The sequence below is a fragment of the Ascaphus truei genome, chromosome 1, assembly GCF_040206685.1.
Source record: "Ascaphus truei isolate aAscTru1 chromosome 1, aAscTru1.hap1, whole genome shotgun sequence".
Classification (NCBI taxonomy): Eukaryota; Metazoa; Chordata; class Amphibia; order Anura; family Ascaphidae; genus Ascaphus; species Ascaphus truei.
Window position 1 is genome coordinate 146,083,733 of NC_134483.1, and position 25,316 is coordinate 146,109,048.

At 41.6% G+C, this 25,316-nt stretch overlaps 1 protein-coding gene across 2 annotated transcripts in view; it reads right to left on the reverse strand.

Annotated features, from left to right (window-relative positions):
- Positions 1-2,797: 2,797 nt before the first annotated feature.
- C9orf72 (C9orf72-SMCR8 complex subunit) overlaps positions 2,798-25,316 on the reverse strand; it is a 35,731-nt gene continuing 13,212 nt past the window's right edge. For both annotated transcript variants that reach the window (XM_075595692.1, XM_075595697.1), the window contains exons 2-10: positions 21,807-22,285; positions 16,039-16,134; positions 14,754-14,818; positions 11,777-11,849; positions 9,226-9,342; positions 8,346-8,581; positions 7,716-7,773; positions 6,880-6,989; positions 2,798-5,814 (exon numbers count right to left, since the gene is read on the reverse strand). In XM_075595692.1, the coding sequence (XP_075451807.1) occupies positions 5,628-5,814; positions 6,880-6,989; positions 7,716-7,773; positions 8,346-8,581; positions 9,226-9,342; positions 11,777-11,849; positions 14,754-14,818; positions 16,039-16,134; positions 21,807-22,250 (1,386 nt within the window). In that variant the 5' untranslated portion in view covers positions 22,251-22,285 and the 3' untranslated portion in view covers positions 2,798-5,627. The remainder of the gene's footprint in view (positions 5,815-6,879; positions 6,990-7,715; positions 7,774-8,345; positions 8,582-9,225; positions 9,343-11,776; positions 11,850-14,753; positions 14,819-16,038; positions 16,135-21,806; positions 22,286-25,316) is intronic.

The window sequence follows — 25,316 nt, forward strand, 5'->3', positions numbered from 1 at the left end:
TCCGAGCTCTGTTTCAGGTTTTAGAGTGTCAGCGCTTCAACCTGTGTATTGTATCTGTAATGAATGTATTGTATGACAATAAAGATTTTATGTGTGTTGTACCTTTCCAGGATTGCTAGCCAGTGGAGATTCTCAGGCTATGAGTTTCAGAGGGGACTTTGCGGTAAAAGTGTTGTCAAAATGTGTCTAGATAGAAGGGGCCCAGAGTTGCTGGTCACCCCAAAAATGTATCTGGGAATCAGGTCATATTCCCAGGGACATATAGACACATCACTCCAGTCGAAGTCTTCCCTGGAAAGCAGATGTGCGACTCACCGCCAGGTTTCCCTGCTTCAGCACAAACCAGAAGGTAAATGGAGCATAGGGATATGTGTATCCTGGGAGCAGTCGAGGTCCCCTAAGTTAGTGAGGGTCTCCCAGTATATGCCCAGATCACCAGAAAAAGTATAGAGGTTATGGGGTGCTTCAACATCGATAGGGTTGCAAGGTTGATTTCATGTCTAAGTCTAAATTCCTATGTGTTTAGAAAAGTAACTGCGAAATGAACTTTTAAAACATTTTCTTATAGGAAGGTCTAGGAGTGCTGAAACTGAAAGTGCGTGTCTTTTCAGCCAAACCTAGTAAACGAGGGACTTAGAAGAAATTGTGAAATATTTTTATTTTAACATGGTGTATAATGGTATATGTTTTATGCATTGGTATATGAGCTGGGGGTTTCCAAGTCCGTGGTTCTGAGAGACCAGTTGGCTACCAAGTTGGTGCCACTAAGTCTGCTTGGGTCCTGGACTTGAAAGCCACAGAGATTGCCAAGGTGTGAAAGCCATTTGGGCGGAGCAGTTAGACTCAAGTACTCTAGTCCTGGGCTGAATGGAAGCCATCGGGTGACCATTTGCCCAGCCCAGACCTCGAGACGCCTAACTCCATGGGTGGCTTCTGACTCACAGGTGGCAGAGATGCCAAGTTGGTGCATGCCCGTCAGATTTCGAATCCATCCTTGCCCGGCTTCAGTAGACTGGCAAGGCTGATTGGCTGGTAGGAATTCTCCCACGCTCGGATTGGCTGTAGTATTTCATGACTGGGACTGAAATACTATAAGAAACCCAGCAGCCAATCCGGTCCTCAGACTCTAAATGCCATGACAGCAGCGGCAAATTTGAACTCACCAAAAGATACTCTTGGAGAAATAGACACGAGCCGGCTTTAGAAGTTTCAAGGCAAGAAATGTTCTAAGTCCCACTTTTCAGGGCAAAGTTTTGAAAAGAGAACGTAGCGGTCGCGGCTGGAACTACACGCCGAAAAGAGTACCAGGACGTCTGGTAACTCATGCCGAATTGAGTTTCAGGACTTTTGCAGGTAACTCCAGGCCAACCTAAAGACTTTGTTTTCTGTGCTATTTCCACTAGGAAAGGTTAGTTTTGTAGCCCAAACACCAGACAAAAAAAAAATGTGACTTACACTAAAAGATAAATAAGTCCTGCATAATTGTTTTCTTATGTATAATTGTAATCCATTGTGCGTACACGTCTGTTTCAAAGGAATACATCGCAATTTGTTTAACTTCTTGGTTTTGCTCAGTGATATAATCCCGATATAAAGGTGTAAAGCCCTGGTCTCTGTACGTTCTTCCTACCTACCAATTAGATTGTAAGAGCCTCAGAGCAGGGACTCCTCTTCCTAAATGTTACTTTTATGTCTGAAGCACTTATTCCCAAGACCTATTATTTGTTATTTATATGATTGTCACGTGTATTACTACTGTAAAGCGCTATGTACATTAATGGCGCTATATAAATAAAGACATACATACATTATTATACAATAATTATTAAAATTGCAATACCATTTGTAGTATGCGCTTATCTTTCGTACACACACACGGCTGCCAACATAAATAGTTAGGTCCAGCACAAATATATGAAGTAGGGCCCCTTGCTGGGACCTGGGGGTGGGATATAAGGAGGTAATGCACCTGGGGGGAGATGGGGATATAAGGAGTTAAGGGGTATTATGAGGGAAGGGTAGGAGGTCCTGTGGGGAGTATAAGGTTCTGGGGGGGGGGGGTATGTAAGGGGTACTGAGCCTGAGAAGAGGGCTACTGGGTTTGTGGAGGGGGATTTAAGGCGTTATTAGGCCTGGGGAGGGTTTTTAAGAGGTTACTGGGCCTGGGGGCACTGAGCATGGGGAAAGGGGGTACTGGGGAAGGGTGGAAGGTAGGAGGTACTGGGCCTTTGGAAGGTGGGGTGTAGGAGGTACTGGGCCTGGGGGTAAAAGAGGTACTGGGCATGTAGGGGGTACTGGGCCTGGGGTTACAAGGGTGTTCTGGGCCTGGGGGTATATGGTGATACTGGGCCTTGGGAGTGGGGTAATAGGGCAGGAAGCATAGTGGGTTTACCTGGGACCCTCGAATTGTATGGACCTGCAGGCCCAGTGGAGTCCCGCAGAATGAAAGTCTGGGTAATTCCTCCTTACAGGGGAAGGACCCTGCAGAGGGAGCACGGGGAAAGGGAGGATCCTTCTTGCCTGCAAAGGTGCAGGTAATAAACTCTAGCGTCACTGGTGCAATTTGGGTCCTTATTACATGCGTTTCCCCCCACAATCTCGGGACACAATACGGCCTGGGATCAGTCAAACAGCTTTGTTAGCAATAGTCTGAGAAGGCAATAATATTTATTACACAGGGGTTCAGTTCATTTGCAAAACAAATATTTTCAACCAAAGGATGCACAATGTAAAAAAATGTTGAGAACCACTGCTATAAATCAAATAATTGCGTTCAATAAAGACCCTAAAACAAATGTCAGATAACCATTTTATTTGTATCTTTCCTTTTTTTTATTACAGCACTGAATACTTGTTTCATTCTTCATACTCGCCGAAATAGGACAAAAAACAAACAAACACACCTTACTGAAACTTAACTTTGATTTTCCAAGCATAAAAGCAGTGGGTTATTATGGTTAGCTATGCTAGCCAATTAGTGACTGCTTATGAACATGCTGAAAGGCCAGCTTATTACTTTAGAATTCTACCTCATAATCAATGTCATTTCGTATAGCTTCTCTATTTTGTGTGTTTACATATACAAATATAAGTGAGTGTGCGTATTTTATGACTAAGGGCCAGATGATTTTGATTACACAATAACCGATTTGCCACATGGATATCTTAAAAAGGGACTACTTCATAAAATGAGGCTGACTGTGCCGTACTTGATTAAATCACCCTCTTTTATGCATGCAACAACCATGTGATCAGATTTAATCAGTTCAAATATACTCTGCTGCACTCCTTGATCAGTTAAGTGCAACATAAAGAGTTCAAGTTATATTTACTGAGCAGCGGGATTGTGACACTTTATTTCATCCTGAATAGTTAGTCTGCTTAAGGTGGGTGGTTCACTTGAAAGGGCTGTAAGGTGTCTCCCGGTGCTTGGAAAGCATCATATGGAATAGTACCATGTAGTCAATATGCCCAGGTAACCTTTTGAGACATTAAGTTATAAAACATGTATTGTATTTGAATATACATACACATTTATTGCAAGCATTTTGACAAACTTGATTTAACTGCCCACATGGAAATGCAAAAAACGGAAATAAATAGACTATTGAAAAAATAAATAAAAATCACACACTCAAAATTAAAGTAACTTGTCCAGGTGCTATAGGTCAAATGTGGATAATAGATAATGGCCCTTGAGGATGGACCCAATAATAAGCATATATATTCAAATCCCTGTGAGTGAGTGCAAGCGTGCGTGTGTGCGAATATATATATATATATATATAATATATATACATATACATATATATATATATACACACATACACACATGGATTTGAATAAGTATGTTAATTATTGGGTCACGATATTAAAGTATTGCATAATCCAATAATCAGAACTACCATTCAAACAACCTATTCTAATGCACTTTTAACCCTTTCATTAGCAAAGCATTGCATTTTGTTTGTCATGAAGCAACCACTGCATTGTGTGATTTTTTTTTTAAACTGGGTTTACTGGAATTCCAAGAACACTTAGTAACTCAATGCCTATATTTTAATAAGTCTGCCAACTCACAAGAACAGTATATGTATATTGCCATTTCCAGCAAGGCTTCTGTGTCAATCATTTTTTTGAGCTAATACTCTATATTAAAAGGGCAGCAGTGTCATATAGCTGAAAGCTCTTAATATATTACATCTTCTAATGTACAGTATATATGTAGCTATATGGCACTGCTCTGGTAACTCCCCCAGAATAGCATTTCAAGTTGCAGCCCAAATAAAATTGAAAGTGTGGCGGAGAATAGTTTAATGGATTGAATTTTAGATTGGATCATTAACAAACAAAAGACAAGTAGGTGTCTAATTATTTTACTTTATAATTTCGACAAACATTTTTCTAAAATAAACAGAGATTTCGGCATTGTTTTAATTCCCTTCCCATTGTTTTACTTTGCCTTAAAGTAGCATGACCTTTTTCCCGGCACCCACTAAGGTAAGAACTTCTGGAAGCAGGGGGTTCCCTCGAGATAAAATTAATTGAGTTCAGCTACGGATACACCCTACTTCAAACCTGTATTAAGAAAAAAATTAATGGCTTGGATTGCCTCTTTAAATACCTTCACTCTCTCCTTTCCATGTGGGGACTCGGATAGGGAAGGAATGTGCCTACTGATACCATGTAATGTAGGTAAAAGAAACAGTGAAGTATCATCCTTCCTTCAGTCTTTACTGTAAACAACTAACAAAAAAAAAATCTTAATTTGCAATAATAATAAAAAAAAAAAATCAACAAAATGACACATTAGTGCCATTAGTTATTTTCGTTGGCACAACACACTTTATTGCCAATACAGTACTGGACTTGTCATCGGAGGTTGAACAATTTCTCAGGTAGCTATTACTTTGTTTACAAGGTATTAGAAATATTTGCTGCATCCTTTGGTAAGAGTTTGTGATGCACCTTAGAGACAGGGCCTGTACGTTTCTAAAAGTATATGACACAATACACCATCCATTTGAGATAAATCCCATGGTCTGAACAGTTTATTCAGGCAACTGTACAATTAATGTAGTGTGTGAAGGTTGCATTTTTTTAAACATGTTTTAAATTAAAAATTGACATGAGTGTTTTAAAGGAGCGTGCGCCTCCATCCAGATGAGACATATTACTAGGACTGAAAACGGAGATGCATTTTACAGAATGAATACTTTCAAACATGTATGTTGTGTAACATTTGTTTGGATACCACAGTACAATACCTCCCGCTTCGGCTCTAAAGGATAACTTCTAACAAACCTTATGTCATATTTAAACAAATGAATGTGCGGCCTATTGGTATGTTCTTCACACATATATGTTACTGTAGGTTTCATTTGTCACCCTGTGTGTCAGATAGAGCACCTGGAATCCATATCAGTGGTTATCGCGTTGATGGCTCCAACTGTAAACTTCCTCAGAATTCAAAGGGGTTAAAAATAAATACAAGTCCTTATTACTGTGAAGGTCGTGGAGCTTTTGCAGACATAAACCCCACCATATCCTCTAGTCATATCATATGTTCACATACATTTATTTCAGCGATTCCTTGTGGTTAGACATAGCACGCCTGGGATCTAATGTTAAAATGTCATCAGCACGTCCCTCTCTTGCACGCTGGTGTAAAAAGGTCGGCCGACGATGAACGAATGTAGCCCTGGTTTGATCTTCTCAGCTAAAGCCATGATTATGTTAAGATCGCCCTCTGCTGTCAGATCCAGATCCGTTTTTAAGTTGCGCAGAGATTTGAAGGGCTTCTTACCCTTTTGCCTGTAAAAGATATGACAAAACCTTTTTGAGTAGACATCTTTCAGTATAGTCACATAGCAGATTACAATCAAAAATGATTGTGTATTGTTATTTCGGTAAAATTGTGGTAAATACTAGTGGGACTTGAACTAAAATTTATAGGTGGGTACTTATGCTTCTACAAAACTTTTGCTAAGTTTCCCCTCTTTCACCATTGGAAGACTTTTCTAGCATAATTTGCTACTGCTGACTGGTGCAATGATTGCCTAAAAAGGATTAACTTATTTATTCATTTATATCCTTGCCATAAAAAGTGCTGATTTCCCCCCGTAATCCTAATTGCCAGAAAAACTACTACTTGGTTGACAGGAGTGGTATGCCAATTTTGTTTCCAGCTTTATAATGTAATGGTGTCACCTGTACTTCAGCTACAGTTTAACATACACAACTTAAAAACCTTAAGTACAGGTAATATCATTACAATAAATTATAAAGCAAAATTTCAACTTGACATGCAAATTGCCGATTCAATCACACACACACACACACACACACACACACTTTTTACTTTAATAGCAAGAGACAAACCCAGTTTTTGGATTGTCCTAGTAACTTTGCCTAAGACTTGGTTGTATCCTTGGAGTGAACATGACATATTATTGTTAAGTTAAACTGCAAACAGATTCTACAGTGTGGTACAGCGGGGGGGAACAGTAGCTACATAATGAGACACAAATAAGAACAAAAATGTATGCAAAGTAAATCAAATGGTTGTATACAAGCCACTTGAGCGAGGACTAGAGAGATAAGTCCGTAGTTAAGAGAGACAAAGGTTGGGTCAATAGAGGGTTTTTTTTTTAGAATGGAGTGACGAATAAATGTTTAAAGGAAGAAGGGCACATGCCGTGTTGAGAGAGACGTTAGAGGCGAGTTTAAATGGAATTAAGTGTGTCAGAAAAGGAGCAAAGAAGAGGTGAGGGAATAGGGTCAAGGGGGAAGTAGTAGGGTGAGAGGAGGGTGGAGACCTCCTCTTTGGCCACTGGGGAAAATACTAGGGGTGTGTATTCAACCAAGATTTTGACCTACGTGTCATCCTCAATGTATTTGACCAGGGTCAGGGCTTTTCTATGAAGTACAAGCAAAAACTGTGCCAGAAATGTGCTTCTCAGGGATAAGTTTGGTTTCAACTGGAAGACCTGCAAAAAGAAGACATGAATGATCCTGAACGCCTTTATTTTTCCTATAACACCAGTTAGCCTAAATGTATCACCTGAACCCTACATTTGTTCATTTTCTATAACCAACAGTTTATAAAAAATATCATCATGAAAACTGTTGTTCGGAGAATGGTCACATCCGACGTGTCAATGGACGGCACATCAGTGAAAATAACAGTAAATACAGGAGTACAGAAAAAAAGATGATTATGTCACCATTCGTGGTCCATACTGTAGTTCCTTATGAAGCTTGTATTTTAATGAAAACATATTACATGGAAATAGACTGAAGCGCTTTGCCTGGCTGAGAAATTAGAATAGCATCAAAACAGAGGATTCTGGCTATAGAAGAACAATGATGCAGCTTCCTTCAAAGGCAGCCACACAGTAAAAAGACTAAACACAGAGTACAATGCAGCTCTTGCTTGAATCAGAATGTAACTCAATCAAGCACCGCTGCCAAGCTCTGTAAAGTAGTCTGTCAGCATTGCAGATGCATTTGTTAATTTCCCATTCATTTACTGTACAATAAACCTGTTTAAATTGAAACATACAGTACTTTGGGACACGTCATTTTGGAGGAACAACATCACTTTTCTAGTTTGTATGAAGGCATCAACTACAAGGGTGGTAAATATTACCTATAATTCCCTGAAGTGTGTTACGCTTATTGATACAAGTTATTAAACAGGCTAGATACAGTACCTGCTCCAGAAAGGATTTTACATAGGTGTCTCTGTGCAGTATATCTTGAAATATATTTCTAGAGGAAAAAAAAAAAAAAAAAGTGTTTTAGGAATTACAGAAAAGCTTTACAACGTCTATTCTGATAATAATGCATAAAGATTTCCTAACTAATATATAAAGCAGCAGTACCACCTGCCCAAAGTTTGAAATAGCATAAGCTGAACTGCATTATTTTCAGCGAATGGGGAGGAAGGGGCAGGGGTGGTCTTTGGAGTGGAAAATGTGTTAAAGCTCTGGTACCCGTATAGTTAAAAAAAAAAAAAAATTTGAGGAGAAGAGTGGAGAGAGTTAGGCAAGATTGCTGTTTTAAGATCTCCCAAATCATATTTAGCCGGCCCGACGAGGGGGTAAAACCATGTTAGGTGTTCAAAATAGCTTTTATGTGTTTAACATTTCAGCTTTTTTTTTTAAAGACGTTTTTAGACGGGTAGTTAAAAAAGATGATTTTTTTTTTCTAGGCAACTTTGTTTTAACAGCAACAGTTTACCAGAGATCTCAGCGTGAACTGTAAAAAGGGGGTCTTGGCCGAGTGTGGATAAGAGAAATAACTTCAACAGGTACATGGGTTTTATCTCTGCCTCTACGTACAGGTTAGGAGTGAAGCCCTCGTCGGTGTGAATGACTGAATCCACGGCCATCTCCTCGTCTGAAGTGGCCTTCCACAGAGTGGCCAGCTCTTGCCTCATGTAGCGGCGCTGGTTGTAAGTGTGCTCGTGGCACGGAGGCATCTGCTTCACCGTGTTCACATCCACGTCAATGTGAGTGGCCGGGTAAGGAGCATACATGACCTGACGGAAAGGCAGCACAAAGCTTCCTGTCGCATCCTGCAATCACAGAGGGAAGGGGGGGGGGGGGGCAGGGAGAGGGGAAATGGAGATTAATTTGTTATCCTGTACTGGTGTTACCCCTATATATTGAGTTATTCCTTGTTGCCTTTCAACACAAGCTTATCAAATATGATACAGTAACTCATAATAATTAACATTTCATATAGCGCTTTTCTCCCAATGCGTTTCAGAATTACAGTGTAGTGCATGGTACTCATTACATAGGATTGTTACAGACACCGTCCTTGCACAGATGAGCTTACAACTATGTGTTTGTTGCCTGAGGCACAGGGAGATAAAGTGACTTGCCTAAGTAGCCGAGACTGGGCTGTGTACCAGGCTCCCCTGATTCAAACTCAGTGTCACTGTTCACAGAGTCCGTTTCTTTACTCACTGAGCCACTCCATTACACACTGGCACTTTAGAGATATATCTGAGAGTTGTTTTAACATTTTGCAATTTACCCCAAAGAAAATAATAGTTTTTATACTACGAGTATGATCTATGTCTGAAACAATGTATATTTTAAAGAGATTGATGTAAGTGCTTAGGATGCGGCAGCCGGGTGATTAAAAATAGAGAACGGCACAAATGAAAACATAACACTATTTGTTCAACGGCATAATGTATAAAAGTCTTACCTTCAGCAGCCCTTGTACAAAGAGCCCAGACTCGTACTTGAAAGAAGACTCAGTCCTACATAGTCTGGAGCATTTCCGTTCAGCGGGAGCGAGAAAAAGGCACAGCGTCTTCACCATCTATAACATGAAGACAGCATGCATTTCACGTATCAAAATACTGTTTTCCAGTAGCAGATAAAACAAGTGACATTGATCATCAAAGGCTACAATGATGAGCATGAGAACATGCAGCCTTCTTAGCAGCCTATAAATAATTGACACCAGTATGGTTTCTCCCACCATAGCTGTTCTTGAATCTGCCTCATCTCCTCCTTCTTTGGCACCTTCCGTGGTATGACCCTCAGTATCTGTGACCTTAGTCAGTGGTTCTCAAACGCTTCCTTTTAGTGAACCACTTCAATGTGAGTAATTCAATGTAGAGGACCACCATGTATACTTAAACAACTAATATATTAAAGCAGCAATCCATGATTATATACATACATGAATGAACAAGAGACCACGAGTCTCTACTAGTGCTCAAACCACATGACAGCAAAGACCTTCCATATAGTATCAAATGCTGTTAAACCAGAGCAAAGAGATTGGTCATAAGTTGAATGTGAGTGTATAAGTGCTGGTAAAGTCTTGATGGTACTCAGTTGATACAGACTCCTTTAAACACAAGTTCCTGTATATTAGCAAAGCACACTATATTGAACACTTCTCAGTCCTGTTGGCCATCATAAGCCCAATAATACAGTCCAAGATACGAAAGTGTAAATAGTACTCACTGAGTGTGACCATCTGTAAACGTTCTGGATCGCGGGAGTCTCCTGCAGGGGTGTAAAACCGGAGAGATTCCTACGAGAGCCACTGCGGTGCTCTTCTGGTTCCTTGGCTCCAGCTGGATCTCGTAGGAATGTCTCCGGTTATATAAATACAAGTTTCCCCTGAAAGCTAAACTGCTGTACCCCAAGCTACATGGACCTCACGGTTCGTGATATAGTTCATTTTTTTTAAAATTCCCTCCCCTTACAAGGATTCTTCACCGGGAGAAACAAAATGGCCACGGGGGTCAGTCAGCCCCACTGTGGCGGCCAATAGGAAGCTGTCACCATGAGATGACATTGCAGCTTCCAACTACGCGACCCTGCTGTCAGTTTTATTTTTCTACTTGCAAGTACTGTCAAAAGTAAAAAACAAAAAAGTAATATCTTGGCAATGGTGGGGTCCCCAGAGCTTTGAGTGCTGCCATTCAGCTCCGCAGAACCAGCTGGTTCCGATAAGGTAAAAAAAAGAAAGAAACTACCTTAATTTTGTGAGGATTGCTGCCTTAATAAATACAAATGATACATTTATAAAAATGAATGAGCCAGTGTCTGAAAAGCAGCAAATAAACTTTTAGCACTGATCTGGTAACAAGCGTTATAGGAAGAAAAGAAAACCATAGACTTCAGGTGACAGCTGCCTGTAATGAATTCTAGTTTTTTTGGGGGGGACACCAAACTGATTGGGGACCACAGTCTAAGAATCATTGTCCTGAGCCAGTAACAGGGAGAAGCGAACAATTATCTCAAATAAAGTTGTTTCATAGCAGGTTGTGATAGCTGGTAGTGGATGGGAGCTCTTCATAAAAAAACAATACATTGTACAGTTTACAGCTTTCAAAACCTCATATGTGTTTTCTTCAGTACTGTTGGTCTACTAAAAGAAGCCATAGTCTGCAATGAATCCATATTTTAACAGGACCAGTACGGTTTTGAACTACAAAGAAATGTGTTCAGTGCTGTCCTCGTTACATCATACCCATAAGCACACATGGCCATAACGATAAACAGTGGATTGCGGGCACCTCAGGCACAGGATTCGATACTAAGCTTGTATTGCACTCTTCCAACTATTTAGGGCTTCTCAGATTTAGGGAAACACCGCAGTGAACATAAAAAAAAAAAAAATCCTCCAACATAAAGCAACAGAGAATATTACTGAACACTTCCGATATCCAGATCTCCTCTAACACACCAATCCCCCCAAAACTAGAAAGCGGAGTCAGTGGGCCTAGAAACACACCACTCTTACCACTGACAGATCCCAGAACAGCCGATACTGAATGTCAAAGCCCCCGCATGAAACAAAAATGGTGCTAACCGGCCATCGTTCTTTCCCAAATGTGACAGAGAATAAAGGAAGGGTTAATGTAAGCTGAATTTGGGGGTCTCCTAGCAGCAAGACTGCTGCGCTCCTGATCTATGGAAACACAGGTTCATACTAGAGTATGAGCAGAAATGAGCGAGATATTGCATTGAAATGTCTAGAAATGCCAACAGAGAAGGCAAATAAGTGTAGAGATGATGTGGAAGTCAAAAGCAATGTTACAAGCCTGGAAAGGGTCTACGTCTTGGGGCAGTTTAAGTTGTAGCTAGAAGTGTACGCAAATACTCAGAATGAGTATACGGTGCAGCATGTTAAATTTCCATGCGTGGGAGGTAAAAATTAAAATAAAACACCCCATCCAAATATAAAGTCCTACCTTTGTAGGACCTGCTTGGTTTCTCATTGTCCACATTACCTTGTTCACTTTCTCTGCACTGCTACCCACCACCACGGAACAGCCACAGGTCTGCAAGTGTGAGCTGATGGCACTGCAGGGAAAATAACGGGACATGATGAAAAGAAACAGCGCAAACACTAATGCCTTGCAGTCTCCTGTGTTAGAAGTGATTACCAAACAGATGAGCCTTAGTATTTAAAGTATGAAACATTCTTACAGAAGGGTGTGAGTGTGTAACTATATAGACCATACAGCGACTTTCCCACCATAGTTTTAATATTATTTATTCACTGCATGTAGTATCACACCCCATGGGTATCTTCGTCTTAATAAAGTAAGATTTGACCTGTTGTGTTAAGATCCGTCGATCAGGGATCTTGGATCTGTCTAATTGAGGACCAGACTGTAGCAATACAGTATGTGGATTTCCAGACCTAAGTAGGTCCGTTATATAAACATACACTAGCAAGTGCTGTATATCTGGGGGCCTTGTGGATCACTTGCGTGGGACTTCGTCTATATATAGTTATTATAAGTAACAAATAATTGGGTAATATATAGATATATCTATCTCATTTCAGACTACACTTTCACAGCCATATCAAAACAAGGCAAAAATGCTGACCAGGAACAACAATATCAAGCTTCAATTCTCTTTCTTGTCGATCTCAAAACCAAATACAGTATTTTTCTTTTGCATGCTAAAAGGTTTGTGTGCGTTCCATCACAAGATCGTATTTGGTCACTTGAATGGGCTGTAAAGTGTCTTGGCATAGCACAGCTTAGGAAACATGGGCTTATATGTTCTTGTAAACATTATGATAAACAGATAAAAAGTGTAATTCATTGTAACTTCACTCATATGCCATGTACCGGTATGAGACCGTATGAAAGAACGTTACAGCAATTTCGTCTATTAAACAAGTGCAATAAACTTTATATTTGATAAAATATTTAGTTATAACACAGTACTACAACCCAATTATTTAATATCATAGCCCTATTAACATTGTCGGCTTATGTGAGTGATTATATATATATATATATATATATATATATCTCTCAAATGGAAATATAACTGTATGCTCATTTGCATGTCTTAGGCAGGTCTGCAACCCCGCCTTTCACCATTATCACCCAGCACACAGCACTTCCACTGCAGCAAGGGATTCTGGGAAATGACATGCAAATGAGCACACCGTGCCACTTTTTGCTTCCAAACCATTTTAAACATGGTCCCCAATAAGCTTAAGCTTGCTGCATGGTCACTGATTTAAGCACAGCCAGGGTTAAGATGCATAGCCAGTAAACCCACCCACAGACAGTTGTTTCGACCTTAATGGTTCTCATCAGTGTGGGGTTGGTTACACTGGCTATGCAAAGCTGAAGCAATGAGGATGGGTTTTACCATACTGTACTTAGTTTAAGTTATGGTGAGTAAAAAAAGTGACATTAACCCTCCACAGCAATGCTGTGTGCTGGGTGATAATGGTGAAAGGCGGGGTTGCAGACCTGCCTAAGACATGCAAATGAGCATACAGTTATATTTCCATTTGCTATATGCTTTGCTGGGGGGAACCAGCACTTGCTTGGAGACCTCACCATGCACAGATGTAAAGGTAAATCACAAGGATAATCCAAAACAGCAATAGGAGAATAAAGTCTTCCTCTACTGCTAGATGGCCTACTACTTAAAAAAAAAAAAAGAATAAACTAAACTTTTTAGAGCGAGCTGTGCCTGGTTAATTTGGAGAGCAGCCATGTTATTTTGATTTTGATATCAAAAGTGTGAAGTTTTGGAAACCAGCCATGCTGTGTGGGGAAGCTTTCGAACAACACTGCCCACGCTGAGCCTGTATCCTGCGTACACAGAAGACCATCAGGCAAACTGCAGGAGCCCAAAACACGCGAGAGAGAGACAGAAAAGTATATGGGACATCAGCAGGTTCCAGAGAATGGTGAGTAATCTCTTACGCCGCAGCTGCTACCAGAAAATCTCTTTTTCATCTACTGATGACCCTGCATTTATCTGAATTTAAAGAAAACCTTTTTTTGACAAACCAGCAGTGCGGCTTCCGGTTACCAGCGCAGTACTAATCACACCAATAGGAAGAGGCCCTATCGGGAGCCTTCCCTGCAACACTTGTTTGAATTAACCCGGGGCCTAACTGGGGGCTAGGTGCAAGGTCTAGGCCTAGCCCAGGAAGCTGCTGCTCCCTGGAAACTACCTGTCTGCTCGTTGCCCCCGTCAGAACTGACTCGCGGGCTTTCCGCACGCGGAGGATATCCTCTTCCTCCTGTCTGCATGAATCCCATTAGCTGAGACGGCCCCACGTGGGCAGTCTCTCCCTCTAGGGATTCTGGGATTTGTAGTCCCACGGCTGTGTCTGCGAAGCCGACCTAAATTGCCTGTTGCACTCTTCGCACTACGCATGCGCACCGTGCCCCACTGCACATGCGCGATTACTCAAAATGGCCACGCCCTCCTCCCGATCGCGCAGATCAGTTCTCCCGCAACGGAGGCAGGGTAGGGGGGGGAGACTCGGCTACATCACTTGGTCAAAATTGAGACTACCACTAGGTATTTCGGAACTGCAGTTTGAGAGCCACCGAACGACATATATAAGGACAAGATTTTGCAATAAAAAAAAAAAATACAGATCCAGCCTTAGGCTGCGCTTATATTGCCGGCGACAGCGACGCCGTGTCAAAACAAATGCACTGCCGCCGTTGCGTGAGCGTATAGTAAGCGCAACGGCTTGTTCGCGATCGCTGGAAGTCATCTCAATTTGATTTTTTTCCAGCGACCGTAGCCCGACGTCGCGTCGCCGGCACTATAAGCGTAGCCTAAGCTAGTCACTTTGTTGTGGCAACAAACAGGTTAAAACAATTAGGTTTGTCCTGCCAGCCCCACTCACTCACAATGAGCTAAAGATGCAAAGTTGGAATCCACCTGGGATAAATCCTGAAGAAAAAAAAAAAAGAGAGAACTTACTTGCTCAGAAAACCTTCATGGCAGCTGTCACCAATGTCATCGTCATTTAGCACTGTTGAAGTAATCTGGGGAATTCAATACAGAGTGCAGTGAACGACGAGTCTTCTTGGAAGGTCGTTATAATACTAGATAGGCTATTTTGTTTTAAGTGCGATTTAGCCAAAATCGACACTGTAGATAAAGAACTTAAAAGTCGCATTCTGCACCGATTGCCAGTTTTTTCACTTTGCATAATTGTGTCCTTTCAGTGTTCTTTTCTTTAAAAAGAAATCAGATGCTTCGTTTAGGAGATACAAGTAATTGCAATATTAATGCCCGGGAGGTCACAATTGAGCTCTCCTCAGAGCCCATTGCAGTCTGAAGCTACCATGGTAACCAAGGGCTCTGTAGATTAGGAAAACAATGATTTTTAACACTAAAACAACCATAATAAAGAACAGGACATGCACAGGGGGAAAGATACCAACATTATATGAATACAAACAAACACACTTAAAAAGGTCAATGTCCAAATATTTTACTAACAGGTAATCACAATTCTTATTTCCTATCTAACTCATAAATTACACAATTATTAAAAATCCATACATCATGAGAGAAAACAGCTGCCATATTACACATAAAAAAAAAAAAAGGTGTACACACATAAAAAATAAAAAGAAGACATGGCGATCGGCATGGACAGCTGCTTTACGCGAGTCGCATACATATCGGTTATCCGCAGCCGTGAGAAGCAGAGGGCCACCGAGAACGACTCGTTACAGGATCCCCGACCCCTTACGGGTGAGATCAAGAAACCCATATGGGGATTAAGGAAGTCGGAGAGATGACACATGGCCATGTAAATGAAAGATAAAAAATCTAAAATCATAGCATAATACTGCAACGCACAACATGCAACATAGAACTAACACTAGACTAACACTAGTGTTAGTTCTATGTTGCATGTTGTGCGTTGCAGAATTATGCTATGATTTTTGATTTTTTATCTTTCATGTACCCTTCCATCACGTTGAAGCACCTTTATGGACGGACCATTACCGTGATACTGGTTGTATAATAATTATTTATTTATTGTTTTTGTATATAATAGTGCAGAGCGCCATAGATATAACTTCGTTCCACTTCCATTACTTGACCAGGGTTATATCACAGGCAGCCAGCATTCTTGTGGGATATAGCGCTACCTATCTTCTGTTTTACATGGCCATGTAAAGCTTTGTATTGGCCGGAGACACATGACACATGAGACTTTCTGCCCAACTAGGCAGTAATACCAGCTTACATCTATCTCTTCAGGAACGCTGTGCGACTTCATAGATGAAAGGAGCTCCATTATAGGGATAACTTCTCCTGTCAGCATGGAAATGATACTCTGACCCTGTGCAGACAGATGAAAGGGAGCCGGTTAGGAAGCGCAACTTAAGTGCACGTGGACAGCTGCTGCTAGAAATAAATCAAAGGGAAATTACAGAAGACCTAATGCATATTTTTAAAGTAAACAAATGCACTATTATACATGAAACAATACAAAAAAACTGGACCATGTTTCAGACCCTGAAGAAGGTCCTCATTGGAATCGAAACGTTGTTCCAGTTCTTGTATTCATTCATGTACAACAGACTTTTTTTATCATACAGTTTTGTGTCTTGAGTACTTTCTTTTCAAACAACACTGTCTGTCGCTTGTTGTACTTCCTTTTCAGCATTTATATACACTGTGAACTGGAGCAGGGGTGCGCAAACTTCCTAAACTGCACCCCCCTGCCAGGCAGCCGCAAGCATTTGTTGAAAATTAATACATTTTAAGGTATTTCATTTTAATATTTATTATCGGTTCAAATGTGGTTTTAAATAAACAGCTTTTTAAAATAAATAAAAGCCTCGCTACCCCCTATCCCTGAATGTTAGGGATTAAGGGTCTTAGGCTGCGCTTATAGTGCGGCGATGGCAACGCCGTGGCAAAACAAATTGCTGACGTCGCGTGTGCGCTTATAGTAGAGGCAGCACGACGGCTTAGTCGCGATCGCTGGAAGTCAAGTCAATTAGATTTTTCCAGCGACCACAGCGTGACGTCACCGGCACTATAAGCGCAGCCTTAGTCTATAAAGTACGGTAATGCTCATCCTGTGATTAAGGTCAGTGGGCCACTCCGTGCATCTGATCAGCGATATCGCAATGTATAGAAAAGAAACCCCTAGAGGAGGTATCCACAGGAAAAAGTGCTCGCCCTGTGCAGGAGGTGTGCCGCAATCAATGACAGGTGTTGGGGGTGCAAGCCAAGATCCTATTTATTACATTAGTAGATATCCCTTCTTTTAAGCTGCAATGTCTTAAACAGCGCACCACTAGCTGTCCCCATTAACAAAACAAATCACTATAATCACTCATATTGGTAACAACTGAGCAGCTGTTCCAAGGAGCATACCACTGTGGGAAGTGTGAGCAGGTGGTCTCTTTAGAATCAGAGATTGCTGATCTAAAGAGGCAACTTGCAATATTGAGGGACATTGGCAATCTTGAAAGGGAATTGGAGCTCACGGAGCAGGCCCTTGCTTCGACTAGTGGTGCAGATGGTGGCGCTGATAGTGAGGAGCAGGTGGGTAGCTTAGTTGCTGTTAGTGAGGAGCAGGTAGGTAGCTGGATGACAGTTAGAAGGGGAAGCAGGGGCAATAGGGAGAGGCAGGTCGTTTCTGAGCTGACATATCCCAATAGATTTGCCATGTTGAGTGAAGATATTGGGAATGTTGGGGCAGAAATGGCTAGGCTGGGGGAGACCAATTCCTCTAGCAGCCAGCGGAATAGTTCCTCCAGCACAGTGAGGACTCTGGATGCTCAGATGCAAAGAAAGATTGTGGTGGTAGGGGACTCCATTATTAGGAAGGTAGATAGGGCAATCTGTTGCCGGGACCGCATGAACCGAACAGTTTGTTGTCTCCCGGGTGCTCGGGTTCAGCACATTGCGGATCGGGTAGACAGATTGTTGGGGGGGGCTGGGATTGACCCGGCGGTCTTGGTACATGTTGGCACCAATGACAAAGTTAGAGAAAGATGGAGGGTCCTAAAAAATGATTACAGGGATCTAGGCCAAAAGCTTAAGGCAAGGACCTCCAAGGTAGTATTTTCTGAAATACTACCAGTGCCATGCGCTACCGCAGGGAGACAGTCAGAGATCAGGGAGGTTAATGCATGGCTAAGAAAGTGGTGTAGGAAGGAGGGGTTTGGGTTTTTAGAGCACTGGGACTCCTTTTCTGAGAGGTGCCATCTATATTCTAGGGACGGATTGCACCTCAATGAAGAGGGATCTTCTGTGCTAGGGGGGAGAATGCTAAAAAGGTTGGAGGAGATTTTAAACTAGGATGGAGGGGGGAGGGGAATGAAACAGATAATGAACTAAATGGAATAGATGAGGATACAAGGTGGTATGGAGGTAGAGTGGGGGCAAGTGCAAGTTTGACAAGCAGTGAGATACCCATAGTAAATAGAGATAATACTAGAAAACTTCTAAAGACTAAACCAAGTGGGAGCAGAAAGGAAGGAGCAGATAAGATAATAGTACAGGCTGAAAAAAAACTGAAATGCATGCTTGCTAATGCAAGAAGCCTGACAGATAAAATGGGGGAGCTTGAATTAATAGCTATAAGGGAGCAGTATGATATCATAGGCATTACTGAAACATGGTGGGATGAAACTCATGACTGGACCGTTAATTTAGAGGGTTATTCTCTTTTTCGGAAGGATCGAACAAATAGAAGGGGAGGTGGAGTATGTCTATATGTTAAACCAGATCTAAAACCTATTATAAGGGATGATGTCTATGAAGGGAATGATGAAAATGTAGAGACCTTGTGGATAGAAATTAGCAGTGGAGGTAAAAGTATAAAGAAAATGTTTGTGGGAATATGCTATAAACCACCAAATATCTGTGAGATTGAGGAAGCTAAAATACTTTTGCAAATGGAGAAGGCATCAAAACTGGGTCATGTTTGCATAATGGGGGATTTTAATTATCCTGACAGACTGGGGCAATGAGATTAGCGTTACAACAAAAGGGAACAAGTTTTTGGGGTTGCTTAAAGACAATTATATGACCCAAATTATTGAGGAACCAACCAGGAGAGGGGCAGTTCTGGATTTAGTCATATCAAACAATGTAGAAGTAATAACAAATATTCAAGTCCTGGAACATTTGGGTAACAGTGATCATAACATGGTCTCATTTGAAATAAATTATCAAAAAACGGATTACTTGGGTTCAACAAAGACCTTAAACTTTAGAAAGGCAGATTTTAATAAACTGAGGTCTAATCTAGTAGTAATATAGTGGGATGATGTTTTTGCAGGGAAAATTTAGAAGATAAATGGGCTGTCTTTAAAACATTGTTAGAAAAGCACACTTATCAGTGTATACCCTTGGGTAATAAGTATAAAATAAATAAGTCAAAACCAATGTGGCTAAATAAACAGGTAGGGGAGGAAATGGACAAGAAGAGGAAAGCGTTTAGATTCTTTAAGTCAGAAGGGACAGAGACATCGTATCAGAATTATAAGGAATGTAACAAAAATTGCAAAAGGGCAATCAAATTAGCAAAAATGGATAATGAAAAAAGGATTGCAATAGAAAGTAAGGTCAACCCTAAAAAGTTCTTTAAGTACCTTAATAACAAAAAAATGAGAAAAGAAAATATAGGACCCTTTCAGTGTGAGATGGGAAGGCAGATTATTGGAGATAAGGAAAAAGCTGAGGTATTAAACAAATTCTTTGCCTCTGTGTTTACCAGGGAAGAATCAAGTTCAATAGTAGCGCCACAGGAGGAAGCCACAACCTCCATATTAATGACCAATTGGTTAACTGAGGAAGAAGTTCATAAGCAACTTGAAAAAATTAAAGTAAATAAGGCACCTGGCCCTGATGGCATACATCCAAGAGTTCTCAAGGAGTTAAGCTCAGTAATAGCAAAACCATTATATTTAATATTCAAGGACTCCATTTCCACAGGCTCAGTATCACAAGATTGGCGTAAAGCAGATGTGGTGCCTATATTTAAAAAGGGAGCTAGATCACACCTGGGGAATTACAGACCGGTAAGCCTGACTTCAATAGTAGGGAAACTACTTGAAGGTTTAATACGGGATAATATTCAGGAATACCCAATGGAAAACAAAATTATTAGTAATAGTCAGCATGGATTTATGAAAGATAGATCTTGCCAAACTAACCTTATTTGTTTCTTTGAGGAGGTAAGTAGGAATTTAGACCAGGGTAATGCAGTTAATGTGGTCTACTTAGATTTTGCAAAGGCTTTTGATACGGTTTCACACAAGAGGTTGGTGTACAAAATAAAGAAAATTGGACTCAGTAATAATATATGCACCTGGATTGAAAACTGGTTAAAGGACAGACAACAGAGGGTTGTCATAAATGGAACTTTTTCGGGTTGGGCTAAAGTCGTGAGTGGAGTACCTCAAGGATCGGTACTGGGACCCCTGCTTTTTAACTTGTTTATTAATGACCTTGAGGTTGGGATCGAGAGCAAAGTCTCCATCTTTGCTGATGATACTAAATGGTGTAAGATAATAGAATCAGATCAGGATGTAATTTCTCTTCAGAAGGACTTGGAGAGACTGGAAACGTGGGCAGGTAAATGGCAAATGAGGTTTAATACAGATAAATGTAAGGTTATGCATTTGGGATGCAAGAATAAAAAGGCGACTTACAAATTTAATGGAGATATATTGGGGGAATCCTTGATGGAGAAGGATTTAGGAGTGCTTGTAGACAGCAGGCTTAGCAATAGTGCCCAATGTCATGCAGTAGCTGCAAAGGCAAACAAGATCTTATCTTGCATCAAACGGGCAATGGATGGAAGGGAAGTAAACATAATTATGCCCCTTTACAAAGCATTAGTAAGAACACACCTTGAATATGGAGTACAATTTTGGGCACCAATCCTTAGAAAAGACATTATGGAACTAGAGAGAGTGCAGAGAAGAGCCACCAAATTAATAAAGGGGATGGACATTCTAACTTATGAGGAGAGGCTAGCTAAATTAGATTTATTTACATTAGAAAAGAGGCGTCTAAGAGGGGATATGATAACTATATACAAATATATTCAGGGACAATACAAGGCGCTTTCAAAAGAACTATTCATCCCACGGGCAGTACAAAGGACTCGGGGCCATCCCTTAAGGTTGGAGGAAAGGAAATTTCACCAGCAACAAAGGAAAGGGTTCTTTACAGTAAGGGCAGTTAAAATGTGGAATTCATTACCCATGGAGACTGTGATGGCAGATACAATAGATTTGTTCAAAAATAGGTTGGACATCTTTTTAGATGGGAAAGGTATACAGGGATATACCAAATAAGTATACATGGGAAGGATGTTGATCCAGGGATTAATCCGACTGCCAATTCTTGGAGTCAGGAAGGAATTAATTTTTCCCCTTAATGGGGTTTTTTGTTTGCCTTCCTCTGGATCAATAAGTAAGTATAGATATAGAATAAAGTATCTGTTGTCTAAATTTAGCATAGGTTGAACTTGATGGACGTACGTCTTTTTTCATCCTCATCTACTATGTAACTATGTAACTCCCACATTTTGGTTCTTTAAAGGCAGGCTACACCATTCACAGGAACACGTTTTAATTGAGATGTTGCAGATGACACTGGGAGTGTCAAACAGGCTGAAATGCATTGAGAGTCATTACTTCCACCACCCGCGGAAGCAGTGAGGCAAAAAGGACAGAGGTTAGAGATGCTACAAGAGAAGCACAAGTGAGATTTCGAATGATCCTCCACTGGTGCCTCCTTGATAACTTAGTGGTCATTACTGCCATCACCAACCTGAGATGGCTGCCTCCTTGTCCCTGCAACAAAATGAAAAACCTTGCAAGCGTTTTTACTTCAGATTTTGCATTGTTCCCTTTGTGTGCACAGATTATTTTAACTTTGAGGCGAAGGTTTGAAAACAGTGCAACAAGCCCTTAAACCCTTTGCTTGCAGAGGGGTGTGCAACGCATTACTGTACAGATAGCAAGAGCTGCATCATACTTTGTGCATCCATATCCGCCCCTTCCTGATGATGTGGGTGAGACGCGCCACGCAGACCCTATGCAGAGGCAGGTAGAAGCCCAGCTCTGTCTGAGGCAGGATGATGGACAGCCCGTATGTGCTCCGATCGCCGTTCCAGTGCCCGTCGAAGATGAGCGACACGATTATCACACCTTTCTCCGCCAGCACAAAGAACTTCACGTCGATGGCCCCGCTCTCCGCGTTGCGCAGGATCTCGCCATTCAGCGTGTGGTTGGCCAGGAACGTGATCTCCCCATCGCTGAGCAGCAGCTGGTCCGTTTTCGGGGCCCAGATGTGCCTCACTCTGGGGCCTAGGATGTTGTCCCAGTAGGCGAATGTGGCAGCCAGCAGGGGCGAGTAGCCGTCAATGCCGATCAGAGTCTTGGCCACGGCTGGAGAAGGAGGAGGGCAGAAAGCAGCCATCTTTACATCCTCAATGGTAGCCGATCTGTGTCCTCCTGGAAAAATATTATGAACAGTTATCGTCTTAAATCAGCAATCTTTTTCCCCCCAATTATTATTGCTATGAGAATTACTGGTACTATGGCTGGATGAGCATCTACACCAGGGGTGGCAAACTCCAGTCCTCAACAAGGTCAGGTTTTGAGCATATCCCCGATTCAGCACAGGTGGCCCAGTCTTTAGACTGAGCCACCTGTGCTGAAGCAGGGATATCGTCAAAACCTGACCTGTTGGTGGCACTTGAGGACTGGAGTTGGCCACCCCTGTGGTTCATATATGTTAATATAAGAAAAAGACAGAAAAATAAATATTAATAAATAAAAAAAATAAACTTTAAAGGCCCACAAAAAATGGACATTGGAACCGGAGCATAGATTTACTAAAATAAAGAACTTAAACCCAACAATAATTTGAAAACGGCTGATAACCAAATGATTAATTCGAGAGACCAACCCTCAAAGAGCTGAAATCAGTGAGATTTGGGGGTTTAATGGTATTTTAACATAAAAGTACTACTTTTCAACAGTATAGACGCCAATGAAATCTGAGACCTCTAGAAATCAGTGAAACGGCCAGAAAATGAATGAGAGGTGACAAGTCTAAACACGGACATTGGTGTTATCAGTTGATCACATAGGAGTCCCACAGATATATCTGTGAGAGTTGTTTAGTATGCAGCTGATAGATATTTTTTCTCATCAGTGGAGTCCCTGAACATGGACCAATATGTGTAATGTTGGGGTGTTCCCTGTGATATCACAGCTGCAATTACATTAATAGAAATAAATGGGGTGGGAGATCGAAGCTGCATAAAGGCTATATTAACGCTGGTGCCAAGCTCTCATTCTCCTGTTTTAAAGCCTGTCTCACCTCCTACACTGAAGCACAGAAAGACTGCTTATTCAGGGCACGACATTTAAGGAGTCAAAATTACCAAAAACCAACACACAAAGAGCCTTCCGAATTAGCCGACAAGTGAAGTTTAACATTCATTCATAGTGGGTTTTTTTTTTAAAGGGAAAAACAGAGCAACAAACATTGCATTATCACTTATTTATCATTTCCTTACCAAGTTAAGAATACTACATTGGTTTTCTGAGAAGATAAAATTAACACTTTAGTTATGTGGTATCACCAGCAAATTAAGACTCAATATCTGTGGAGGACATTATCTCATGTACTGTACTATGAAATTGTTCATGCATTATTCAATGCGACAAGTGTTTTATATATTTGTAGCCAGGTCCCCTTACCTCCCGGTCTGTGGGATGGGGAGACGACTACAGGGCTGCCCGGGTGCAGTCAGGGCTGTGGGCAAACCCGACGGGCGGCGCGGTGGTAAGGTCGCAGGTGGGTGCCTGATCGTCGGAGCTCCGCAGAGGCCCGAGTACGCAGGGTGCCGCCATTTTGTGTTCACGCATTACTATCCACACGCATGCATGTGCAGTATGGCCGCGAGCGGCGGCCATCTTGGAATAGGCTCCGCGCAAGACCCAGCATGCTCTATGGCTTGCACCACAAGGGCTTTGGGATTCTCGGAGGAGAGATACATTTGGCGCGCTAGGCGCCTCGCGCTCAGTCAGCAGAGGGACCCCAACGAAGCAGGTAGTGTCCAGGGAGTAGTGCTTCCCTGGACTAGGCCTAGGCTTGCCCCTCAGGCCCCATCTAGGCCCTGAGTCCTTATCAGTTTGTGGCTGCTGTAGGGAAGGCTCCCTAGATAGGGACACTTCACTAATAGCACCGCTTCCCTAATAGCACCAATATAGTTAGTGCACCGGCGATGGACGCCACGTGGTGTGTATGTGTGCGGCCTGTGGTCTGGGACCAGACACAGGCATATATTACCAGAGACATTTACAGAGACACCCTCCAATGGGAGCTCCCTCAGAGGTGGACCGGACGCACCAGAAGCGGCGGCTTCGTAGAGACATACGTCGTGGGATCAGACGGATTATTTGTTGTTCAGCGGTACCTGGGTACAGGAGTGCCCAGGGAGGTATCTACAAGTGCACCAACGGCCACACACACAGTGGGTAGCGCTACTCCACACTCTTTGGGAGGGCCTGGTCTGTGGACACTAGTTAGTTAAGTGCCCAGGCAGTGGACCGAAACGTTGATTTTGTGTTTATTTTCAATACACTTGTTTGTTCAATTCTGGAGTGCTGCCTGCTGATTTCGTTTCCAAACGGTATCGTATTGCTTATTCTTCATTATAGGATCTGCACCCACATCAGTGACTATTATTACGGAGTGCTTTTTGTTCTTTTTCTATGTTATATATATATATATATATATATATATATATAATAAAAAAGAAAGTACACCCTCTTTGAATTCTATGGTTTTACATATCAGGACATAATAACTATCATCTGTTCCTTAGCAGGTCTTAAAATTAGGTAAATACAACCTCAGATGAACAACAACACATGACCTATTACACCGTGTCATGATTTAACAAAAATAAAGCCAAAATGGAGAAGCTATGCGTGAAAAACTAAGTACACCCTTACTGCTTCCATAGGAATTAAGATGCTAAGTAGCAGACAGGTGCTGCTAATCAAATACCCTGGATTAATTGATCATCAGCAAGTGTGACCACCTCTATAAAAGCCAAAGTTTTAGCAGTTTGCTGGTCTGGAGCATTCAGGTGTATGAAAACACAATGCCAAGGAGGAAAGACATCAGCAATGATCTTAGAGAAGCAATTGTTGCTGCCCATCAATCTGGGAAGGGTTATAAGGCCATTTCCAAACAATTTAAAGTCCATCATTCTACAGTGAGAAAGATTATTCAAAAGTAGAAAACATTCAAGACAGTTTCCAATCTTCCCAGGAGTGGACATCCCAGCAAATTCACCCCAAGGGAAGACCGTGCAATTCTCAACAGAAATTGCAAAAAAACCAAGAGTTACATCTCAGACTCTACAAGCCTCAGTTAGCATGTTAAATGTTAAAGTTCATGACAGTACAATTATGAAAAGACTGAACAAGTACGGTTTGCTTGGAAGGGTTGCCAGGAGAAAGC